This window comes from Vanellus vanellus (genome assembly GCF_965231255.1).
Source record: "Vanellus vanellus genome assembly, chromosome: 1".
Lineage (NCBI taxonomy): Eukaryota > Metazoa > Chordata > Aves > Charadriiformes > Charadriidae > Vanellus > Vanellus vanellus.
In genome coordinates, this window is record NC_138905.1 from 154,215,291 (window position 1) to 154,227,452 (window position 12,162).

General features: G+C 40.7%; 1 protein-coding gene across 1 annotated transcript in view; it reads left to right on the forward strand.

The window, feature by feature from the left end:
- RASA3 (RAS p21 protein activator 3) overlaps positions 1–12,162 on the forward strand; it is a 142,535-nt gene that overhangs the window by 63,420 nt on the left and 66,953 nt on the right. Inside the window, exon 4 of the mRNA XM_082498841.1 lies at positions 9,086–9,180. Within this exon, the coding sequence (XP_082354967.1) occupies positions 9,086–9,180 (95 nt within the window). The remainder of the gene's footprint in view (positions 1–9,085; positions 9,181–12,162) is intronic.

Sequence of the window (12,162 nt, forward strand, 5' to 3'; positions counted from 1 at the left end):
AGATCATGATTTTCTGAGGAGTGGCTGCCACTTGCAGTCTTTGGACTACACTGTGAATTAATCTTATGAAACAGGATAGTTAAACAAGGCAGAAATAATAAACTTTCAAAAGGCACACAGCAGAATCAGTCTTAATTTCTTCCACCAAGCTATTTTCAGTAATTCATTTCACCAACTGGCATTTACCATTGAATTTAGAATGCCCAGTTTTTACATATCCAGAACAACTCATCCGGTGCCTGCTAAAACTCTTTCATTGTATCTTCTACATTCTCTTAATATTGTGAGCTGTTTTTCATTCCTGAGAATGGATTCATACCCTCCTTCTTACGTTTAAAGAGACTACTTTTTGGTACCCGGGTGTCGTGGTTTAGGCCAAAATCCGCTACTGGGACCTGGCGGACCCCAGATGGGACCGACAGAATGTTTTCATTAAGAAACGAAGTTACTGAACAAAATTGGTTCTGTTTTACCTCAAACTAGGACACCGGGTACAATTTTTGGCTTCGTTTTGAAACGTTAGGTATGACTTTGGTTTTTAAGGAAACCAAGTTCGGGTGAAATTTGAATCTATTTTTAAGACTTTATTTTTTACATGGGGTCTCCCCCATTCGATCTGAAAAGTTCCCCCCTTCCCAAGTCAAACAAGTGAGGGTATAATTCCATTCCAGGATTTCAATCGGACTCAAACTTGCACATCTCCACAGCCACTCTTCAGTCATTAAAGGTCCCCCCACAGACTCAGCAGTCAGTCACATTTCATTCTTTAGCTATGTCTGTTGCTAGATTTAAAAACAAGTTTTGTCCAAGAGTGGGGAATCCTAACTCTTTTTGTAACTGTTTTTGCAGCTTCTTGGTATATGCTCTTGTTTTGTACTTTTAATTTTTTTTCTTCTCTGTTTTGTGACCTTTGTCACGCCCTTCACTAGTTCTTCTTTTACCATATCTTGTCTGGAATATCCTAGTGACCTGCCTTAGTGAAGCAGAGCCTCTTTTTTTTTTTTCCTTTTAGGACACCTTACTTTAATCTTGTTCCACCTATTCCTAAATTCTGTCCAACTCAATATTCTTGTTCGCCGTATTTGCACACTTTTAAACTCTCACCGGTATAACATTGGTGATTGATATGCATGTGCACAGTCATAGTATAAAAGGACTATCTACCCCAGGAGACCGTCTGAGAGCACTTCTGGCATTCGTCACCAGATACTAGAGATACCACTAGTGATAATACCACTAGAAGTGGAGGTCCAGCATGGCTTATACTCCTACCTCTCGTGCCTATTGGGGTGCTTCCAACAGCCGAGAAATAGTTCTTCTTGGCAGCGAGTACAGAGGCCAACCTGGTCTTGCCCTCCATCCTCTTTAGTTCGGTATCTCTGATTCTTGTGGCACAGTAGGGTTTTTTTTCTTCGTTCCTGGAACTTGTATTGGAGTTGATAGTTTAAGGATCTATAAACATTCTGGTTGGGTTGGTCCACATTACGTAATTTTCTGTGGATTCTGCAACAATAATATCTAATCTACTTACACTTATCTATTGGGGTATACTCACATCAGATCCACTAAAGATCGAAGACTTGGGAGAGGTACTGCTCCTGTCTGCCACGGGGACCTAAAATGACCTTATTACAATTATTACACTTAAACCGTATATACACGCAACAATTACAATCGCAGTAAAGTAGGGTCGAAGGGGTTGGATGCCACTCTAGTCCGAAGGCACTTTCAAGGCTTTTGCTGTCTCTTGCTCTCATGCAGCAGTACTGACTCTTATGCATCTTCTGAAAGCTCTCCAGGGCTTTTTCCTGTCAAAGCAAAAACACCAGACTTCCTTCTCATGGTTAATTTCCGTATGCATACTTCGAATCTGTATAGATAATGCCTTCTTTTCTCTGGAGATAATCTAAAGCTCTCTTCAGAGTGTATAGTTCACAACTCTGGGTTGACTAATTCGCTGTTAATCTTTCTTCAATTACTGCTTTTTTTTTTTTCCCCTATTGATGACGACATAACTACTTGCTCTCTTTCCATCTATACATCAGGAGGAATCATTTATAAAAAAATTTTTTGGATATTTTTGTTGTTGTTGTTTTTGTTTTATATATATATATAGGGCATCAGTGTGTTTATTAGGTCTCCTCTTATCCTGGTTTGGTAATTTATAAAGTCTAAACAATCATGTTCCATCTCCTACTTGTCTGTCTATTCAAGAATTGTGAAGGATTCGTGTTTCCGTCTACTACGAGGGTAAAATCATTCTTTTCCATTAAAATGGTTTCGTATTTCAAAATTCTGGAATCTGTTAACCACTGGCCAGAATTCTGAGATAAGATAGTTCTCACAGTGTGGGGGGTATATGTACGATTAGGGTTCTTCTGGAAGTTAATTTTTGGCTTTTTTCTACTAATATTGCTGTGGCCACTACTTCCTGTATGCATGTGGGCCACCCCCAACATACTGGGTCTATTAATTTTGAATAGATATGTCACCGGTTTTCTTTCTCCGACGCATTCCTGCATTATGACTCCATGCGCTATCCATTCTTCTGCGTTTACAAAAAGGTGAAATGTTTTTTCTAGGGAGGGGAGGGCTAAAACCGGGACTTTTATTAGCTTCTGCTTTAATTCTTTAAATTGCTCTTGTTCTTCTTCTGTCCACTTTATTGGACCTTCTTTTACTAGTTTGTCATACAAAAATTTTACTGATTGAGTGTATCCTTTAACCCATAATTTACAGTACTCTAGTAACCTTAAAATCTTCTTTATTTCTCATTTCATTCTTGGGACACTTAGTGCTGTAATTCGTTCTGGATTGATTTTTCTTTTTCTTTCACTAATTAAATGCTCTTTCTTTCTTTTTGTACAAACTGCAGTTTTGTTGTTGAGACTCTTAATTCTTGTTCTTAAAAAAAAAAAATTTCAGCAAACATATCGATGTCACCTTCTGACTTTTTGCTCTCTCTCTCTTGATACCAAGAGATTATTTACATATTGCAAGATTCTTACTTTGGGTTCTGCCTGGAACTCCTCTAAAATTTTCTCTAGTGTCTGTTCAAATAGATTTGGGGATTTTGTGAATCCTTGAGGCAGGGAGGTCCAGCGGAGTTGCTGCTTCTTCCCGGTGTCTGGATCTTCCCATTCAAAGGCAATTTCATAATACAAGACTTCTCAGCTCCTGAGTCTACTAAAAAGGTGTAAATTTCCTCCTGGGGGCCTAATTTTTAATTTATCAAGGGCTCACTAATTCTTTCTTCCCCCAGGAGGTAGAGCCTTTGACACCCTTAATTGGTAGTGTATTCTTCCTGTTGACGTAACGCTCGATCTCTCTTTCGCCTGGGACACTCTTTCTTAAAATGTTCTTCTTGCCCACAATAGTAACACTTTCCACCGTCTGGGGCTCCTGATTTCATTCATATGGGCTTTTTTAAGCGGTGGCATATGGGCTCCTTGTATCTTGTATGGTCTCATCCCTGGCCTTGGATTCTGGAGCGCTGTAGTTTTTGTTATTTCTTTTACAGTCGCTACCATTAGTTTTGCTTTTTCCCTCTGCTTCTCTTCATCGCGCCTCACATATATACTTTTTGTGCTTCTCGTAACAACTCATTGATTCTTCTCTTATGCCAGTTTTCCATCTTTTTCATTTTTTTTTTTTTTTTTCTTAATATCTGGCCAGGCATGGGTGACAAAATTTACTTTTTAATAATTCCTGGCCAGCCACAGTCTCTGGGTCATTCTTAGAAAACTGCTGAATATTCCTTCGGAGCCTCTCCAAACACTCCGTCGGAGATTCCTCTTTCCTTTATTTACTTATTAAAAATTTTGCTCACATTTGACCCCCTCAGGGCTGCTTCTTTAATTCCCCTTATAATTAACGTCCGATAATCAGACACGTTTCTCCTTCTTGCGGGGTCATTTTGATTCCAATCAGGTCTTTGTAGGGATAACTTTTGGTCCCCCGCCACTCTATGAACGTTTTTCCTTTCTTATATTCTCATCCCTGCTAAACAAATCATTTATCTGTCTTCCGGGGAGAACAAAGTTCCCATGATGGATTGCATTTTTTCCCAAGTGTATACATTTGGACTTAAAAATTGGTCTAATTGTTCTGACAAACTTAGGAGATCTTCCAACAATTTCTTCATTTCTTTTTTAAAGTTCTTGACTTCTGTACTGGTTAGGGGCACATTCACAAATCCTGCCCCATTTTGAACTCCTGGCATCGGGACTTCCCATAAAGGATGCAGCCCGATTGGTTCCGTCATCTTCTCATTTTCTTCCACTATGGACGTCCTCACTTCCCTCCTCCATTTCCTCTGGCTTTCCCTTCTAACGGGGACCTGAGGCTCTTTTGCGCTTTCCGGAGGGTCCGGGTTATATGGGGAGGTAAGTATTCAAGAGGATCCCAGACTGGTCTCTGGTCTTCCTCCTTCTCCTTTTGTATTTCCCATTTAAAAATCCCTGCAGCTCCTTTCCAACACGCTGCATACTTGCTTTCTTCTTCATCAAATGATTCTTTAGAGTTAACGTATACATTTAGTGCTTGACACAGCCACCCCTCTATAGAATCATACTTTGGCCAATACTTCTCTGGCCTTATGGGCTCTTTGGTCCATTTAAACATACAATATATAATCTTCTTTCCTTTATCTTTATCCCGGGTGCAGGACTCTCCTTCCTGCCCCCATTGTAACAACTTCCTCCCTAATGGACTGTCTGGAGGTATTCCTGGAATTTCCCTTAAATTCCTTTTTACTTTTTCCTTGTCCCAATTTTTTCCCCGGGGGATCTCTCAACTCCAGCCTTTCGCTTCGTCTCTTCACCGGCCGGTCTCCTCGCGGAGATACGGAACCGCGGTTAGAAAGACTCCGCACTCGCTTCGCAGATCTAGTCCGCGTCTCATTCACACCACTCTCAATCCCCCGTCACCCAGCCGCCCGAGTAGTACTTAACAGTCAATTTTCTTACCCGGGTCTCGTGCACAAGTGTTATCGGCTGCCGCGGTTATCCCTGGGACCCCTCTTTGGTCCACGAGCCCCTTCGCCAGGCTGTTGCCGCTGGTCCGTCACCGAGGGCGGGGAGAATCCGAGGATTGCTGAAATCAGCAGTGGCGCGCCGTCCCGGTCTACTCACCCGTCCAAGGCTCCGAACGTGGGCTTCAGGTATCCCGGACGAGCCCCCAAATTGTGAGAAACGCGCTCACTGTATTGAATTTTAGTCTGGGGCAAATTCGGTGGAGCAAAGAATATTTATTACAGCGCTGGGAGTTACACAGGGGGTTTCTCCTCCTGTGCCTCATTTTTCCCTTTACAACCGCTTGTTTTTATTTCGTATTCCTTATAATTATTCATGTTTCTTCTTGGAACATGGTTTGCATAATCAATGAGTTTTTGGAACGCGACCCACCCCCAAATACATAAACAATGAGTTCTGGGAATGCAACATGCCCCCCTCCCAGGCGGCATGCTTTCTCCGGGGTCTTCCTGATAGTCCATGGAGGGAGGGCCAAAGTCTTTATCACCATGTCCTTCTTGTGGCTTCTTCACTCTTTACACTTCTGTGGTTATCTTAGCTAACTACACCACCCTTTGTTCTGCAAATTTTCGGTAGTTCTAACTGTTGCTTTCGTCTGATATCCTATTTAAAACTATCCCTTTTCCAAACGCATAGCAAGCACACACCCATCTTAGCTGAAGCCATAGCGAGCACACATTCATTTTTAGCTGAAGCAAAATTTTTGCCAAATTACTTATTACACTGCCTCCTCCCGTACAGTGTTGAAAAGCTTAAACAGACCCAGACTCTGCTGCCTGGGGCGGCTCTGAGGAAACCAGCAGGAGTGGCTGGGTGCCTCAGGTGCAAGTTTTGGAGTCTCTCACTGCTGCCTGGCAGCCACCAAAGTCTTGAGAAAGAGCACGGGACAATGGGCTCAAGTTTGGGAGCGTGCTGAAGAACCACAAAGAGGAAAATGTCCTGTAACTGAGGGGTGGTAAACCTTTCTGACCTTTTGTGTCAGGTTTATTTTAAAGGAGAATTGTAGGCCCTTATCATGTAGTGTCAGGTCAAATGACAGGTGCCAACAGCTTGTGATTATTGGCCAAGATTTAACCTAGTTCTGGTGAGGTGAGAAGTTGTTTGAGCCAGGTCAGACGTAGTTCAGCTGCTGGCAGAGCAGTGACTGTATAGAGAAGGGCAGGACCTGACCGTGCTCAATCTGCACTGTGCCTTACGCAGGCCTGGTGAGGAGGAGTCTGGGTTGGGCGAGCAATATGGACATGGCTGGTACAGGCAAAGAGTTATAAACAGAAATTGTGCAGGGTGATCCTGTACACAGAGAATTGTTTAACAGGGCAGATCAAACAATCTGCCCTATCAGTAATATGCCTTTGCATATGTTTAGACTAGCCAAAGTGTAGGCCCATTTTTTCACTCTCCCTTCCCTCCTCCCCCCGCCCTTTTTTTTTTTTTTTTCCATAGTAGATTTTTATCCTTTGTGGATCACTTGGTATACAGTGAAAAACCCTGGATTCCAGCCAGCCCAGTCAATAAGTTTCACTCATTAATAAGACTTGCTTGTGTGCAGAGCAAACAGTGCTGTTCAAACAGTTTCCTAATCAAAACAGTTGTTCCACCATGTTAACCCTCATGGAGCTGGAGGCATGTACCAATACCTCCAAACACATGCTTCAGTTACATACCGACTGTATGGTCAGACTCATCTGGATTATCTTGCCATCCTTAATGTAGAGAGCAGTGGAACTCCCTGCTGAAAGGGGGGACAGTGATAATGCTGTTTATGCTACATACAGGTGCAAAAATTGGTGAAATCGTCCTTGAGTTTTCTCCAAGGACGTTCCTTGCATGGGAGGTGACTGCGAATGCAAATGAGACTGATTGAAAGATACAGACGATGGTGTTTGGGAAGTGCACGCTACACTGCAGTCGGGTGGAGGATTTCTGCAAGAGATTAAAGGGTACAGTGAGGATAGCAAGCAGTGAAAGTAAACAATTTCAGATGAGGTCCAAAGCAATTATTGGAAGGTCATGCATTTAAATTCCTCTCTCAAAATGTTTTGGCAAAACTGGGTTGCCCACAAACTACTGTGGTTGAAGAATAAAAGTAGAAGCTTTGAAAACACACAGCCATCGTTACAGAGATTCTCAGCAGGGTAACTTGGTGTCAGCTGTTCAGCACAGTTAAGATGTCTTATTTACCGTTTCTGCCATATTATTTTGTAGGTTTGTGTAACTTAGTTATTGCTTTTCTAAGAAGTTTCAAGTCGCTTGCTGTGCATATCCAATAAAGAGCCTGGTAATGAATCTGCCTCGTTAATCTCTAATGTTTGCCAGGAGATGGATCTGGTAATCTCTAGAGGGCAAGCAAGAGGACGAGAGCACTGAGGGCAAAATGAGAAAGACTTGGGAGCAATGGGTCAGCAGTTCTGTGGAAGCCAGAGCAGAGCCCCTGGCAGATACTATGGAGGGCGGCTGTGGAAGGATGGCAGAATAGTTTAGAAACTAGGACTGGAAATCTGGAAACTGTCACCAGCAGCAGCCCGAGGGTGACAGAAGAATGCAGCAGCAGCTGCAGCAGGGTACGCAGAGCAGCCCAGCTCTGGGTGGAGCCATCCAGCAAACAGCTAAAGGAAAAGGCCAAAATTTGAGGGAATGCCAGGGTGTCATAACGTACTGATGAGACTTTAGTAAGCTTTTAGATTTCAGACGGGAGAATACTTCGTGTTTGCCGTTTTCGTAGGCTTCAATCGCGTGGGGTTTTTTTGTTTTGTTTTTGGTTTTTTTTTTAAATGCATTCTGTTAACGTTTGCTGGGGTAATGTATCACTGACCTCTGGCGAAACTTCATGGGTTTGGGAAGCCTTGAAAATCTCTCTCCCACTAAGACCGTGTCCATTGGTATACTTTTTCTATCAGGATTTGGTTAAAAAAAGCCTGTGTTTCTGTAGCAAAACAGTGGTTGCAAACTGTATGTGAGCAACGTGCACTAGCAGAGATAGTCTGCTACCAAACCACAATGCCAACAAACAGCTTTCTTGAGCCTCGTGAACTGCCCTGGATTCTTTCCTTTTGAACATGCTGCTTTGCTCAGTGCCTGGGGAACCACCCAGCCCAAAGCTCTTTTGAGTATCACGTGCTCCTCAGGCATGCCATGCTCTGCTTTGTATATCCAAAGAAAGATGCTTGGAAAAAGTTTCATTGCCCCTCAGAGAGTGCTTTATGTAATGCCTGAGAGAGACTGGGCAAGATAAAAGTTTCAGCTTTACATATATATTCTCCCTTATCATGCGTGTACATTAATTCATAGCATGGAACTGGCTGCTGTTGCCATAACTACCAAAACACCTAATTTGGTAGGGGTAAGAGGGGGTTAAAAAGGTGAAGGGAAATGCTTTACTGTGTTTTGTGGTTGGTTTTTTTTTTTTTTTTTTTTTTTTCCTTCTATATAGTCGGGGGTAGTACTTGGGTGGCTCTGGATAGCAGAATGCAAACCCTGCAAGATTTGAGTGAGGGAGGTAGGTCAACAGAGCCTCAAAATGCAGATATGGGAATCTGCTGTGACTTGATATCTCTAGTTGCTGCCTTTCTCCTACAAAAATACATGGGGAAAAGCCTTATCCTAAAATAATGTTAGCGATAACCCCAGGCTGGAACTTTCTTTTGGGGTTGTTATAGACGTGTGCCTCAAAAACCAGAAACAAACAGCACCCTTCTCTCCAACATTTTTTGAGCTTTTCCTCTCACAACTTTGTCACATCGAAGAAGTAATAATGATATTTTTACTATAAGCATACTTACAAGCTCATCCACAGAGCCCAGGATTTCAGTCTGTTAGGTGAGTATGACGTTAAGAATTTAAGCCTTTCACCATACAAAGTGGGAAAAGCTGCTCATAAAGAATTATGTATTGTGTAAAGAAGTATGCCCTGAAGAAATCTTTCCTTGCTCTGGAGTCTTTCTTGAATAGGACAGTCCTTAAATCATTATTTTAAAACTTGTTTTTGATGGAACTGTACTTTGGGTGAGCTATAGCATGTCTTAAACTGTGCTTCTGGTTTGTTTTATTTCCAGGAAAGGTAGCTATACAGAAGGAAGATCTGCAGAAGTATCATAACAGAGACACCTGGTTCCAACTCCAGCATGTTGATGCTGATTCAGAAGTACAGGTGAGATTATGTTGGCAAAGGAGTATTTGTAAAAGGGCCATGGCAGCTTTATGGGTTCCATGGCTCTAGGACAGATGTGTTGTTTCCCTACAAAAGGGATACATTGCTCATTCGTATGGATTAGGTTTCAGTGATATTTGCAACTTGTGTGTGTAGGGTGAATTACGAGTGTGCGTAAATCAATGGGGCCAGGATTCTGCCCACAGAAATAATTAAAACTATCTGAACTATCAGGGTCACTGATACAAGGAGGGGTACGGTCATCTAAAGTATCAAATAACTTCAAAACCCTATGAATAACTGTTGATTCCTCAGTCAGCCTGAAAATAGTAACTGCAGGTACTGTTTTAACTAATTATGTAGGCAGGTTGTCACAGGAATGGCAATAAGTACATCTCCAAAAAAAAAAAAAAAAAAAAACCAAACCAAAAAAAAAACCAACCAAAACACCACTCCTTGCCAGATTTCTAGGCCCTGTTCCAAACCATGGGAATGGTGATGATAGTATCAGTTGAGCTCCATTTAGGGTTTAGTACTTTGCACATTTTGGTACACAGTGATACTCCTCTTTTTTTGTACTTAACCTCTTTTAAAGTAGATTCTATTTTCTATTACAATGTTAGGTCTTGTGAAAACAGTCACTATAGCAAAGCAAGAAATAAAAATGATGTAGCAGGATATCAAGTCAATATGTCATTTACTTTTTTTCTTTTCCCTGTAACTATATATTACACATCAATTTAAAACCACAGTATTTGCTTAGGACGTCACAGACATGAGTCTCTGACCTGTGCAACTGTCTTCAATAAATGCAAGGGGAAATGCTGCTTAGATACTGTTGTGTGCTAAGTTGGACATGATGTGTTGGCTTTTCTGCCTGCATGCAGGTCTGCACATACCACATCAGAAAATACTCGTTCCAACATGTAGTGTGGTTAAGTGTAGTGAAGCATATCTGAAAATACATTCAAGGTTAGGTTTTCTGTTTATGTGGAGAGACAATTAATACACTGTTGTGCATGTGATGCAAAGAAAGCCTCATGACAGCCTGTTCAGTCTGTAACATTCTCTTGTAAAGTACTGATCCTCTTTAGTGCCACATTTCAATGCCAATGTGATGGAAAGGCTTTTAACAGCCTTTTAACTTTGAGGTCTATCCTGTTTACCCTGGTCTCCCTTTCTTCTTACCCTAAAGCTCTTATGACAGTGACTTTGAAACAATAGATTTAGTGTTTATTTCCTGCAGGATATGAAAACTTTCCCTTTTTAATTTATCAGTTGAAACCTGCCAATATTTGGATAAGCTTCTGCATTGTTTATTTTGTTACAATATTTACACAGAGCGAGTTTGTGGAAGCTTTTAAGACCAGGGTGCTTTCTAAGACAGCACTAGTAATGTAAGCGGTGAACTCATAACAGAAAGGTTTGCAGGCTGCTCTATCTTTTGGAGAGACGAGGAGCACAATATTTGCTGGAAAGCATGTCCTCTGTTTGTAATTGTTTGTACAGTTTATCACTTCCGCTGTTTGTATCTTTATTAGAGCCCAACTGTTAAAAGCGGTTTCTGGGCTCTATGATAAGCATTTATTACAACTAGTGTAAATATGAATAGCACTCTGATGATTTTTATCCACTTAGTTAGATGTTCCAACTTCTTTACGCTAAGGAGCCTGCAAGAGGGCTTTCTGTTTTCCGTAATAGTAGGAGCAGATTTGTAAATATTTTGGACAAATTCCTATGCAAGTGAAGATAGCCAAATGAAGGAGTATTTATTTGTTTGTTTTTACATTTGTGGTATCTCAGTTGTATCTTTTTCTAATCACTTTTTCATTTACAAGAGAAAAAAGAATATATGTGTTAATGATAACTACTTTTACAATGTTACTCAATTTTAAGGAAAATCATTAAGAAATTTTAAGTAGTTAACATGTGCAAGGAAGCATGCAAATACTAGTAGTCAAAAAGCAATTTTAACGTGCTAGTTATCAATTTTATCATGCTAGCAGTTGTCTGCATTGGCCACATAATCTAGTGGATTAAACATTGAGCTGTGTGCCAGGAATCTCTTACATCTTACTTCTGGTTTTGTCAGCCAGTGGCCTTAGTACTGTTTTCCATGTTGTAGAGCACTTCATGGCTATTTAGTTATGCATCACAGCACTGTATTGAGGTAAGCTACTGTCATTCCCACACTTTGAATACAGTGAGAAATAAGTGTCAAAAAAAGAATGTGACTTGCTTGAGGTCATACAAGTCAGAGTGAGGAATTTAAAAAAAAAAATAAATAAAAAATATCCAGAGACCAGGTTTCTAATTCTTTCTAATTCATTAGGCCATGATATGAAAGAAACTGGGTGACAGTGCTAAGCCTATATAGGACTTTACTGTGTGCAAAGCCTAAAAATATCCAGGTTTTAAGCAGATCAATAAGCAGAGTCAGAAACGGAAAACCAGCTTGAAATGACTGGATTATTGAAATATTAGTGATCTTGGGTGCCGTGGTTCTCAGATGCCCAGTTCTGGGACACATTTGGCCTCATTTTTCAGAACAGAAGGACAGATTTGAAGTTACGGATAGTAACATTTCTGATGTAAGAACTGATATTTTGAGCTGTCTATCTGAAGTTTAATGAATAGAATTTAAAATTGTTCTTGACATGGTTTGTACCTGCCATGGTACCTCAAACCAGGACAGGACCTCACTTGTACGAGTTCCAGAAATGATAAAAATTTTCAAATGGCAAGACTGTTTTCTGTCTTCATACTTAGCTAAGGAATAGTATGTGATGTGGAGATTTCGCTATTTTTTTTTTTGTAAGTGCAAAGTAATACAACAAACAAACAAATAGAATTCTAGTGTTAATGGAATTTAAGTGGATTTCTTAATATTTTTGGGCAGTTTTCTCAAATTTTATTTAGAAGCTATAGTTCTAAATATTCTGATGCTGTACAAAATAAATAAGCCTATATATTAAAAAAAAT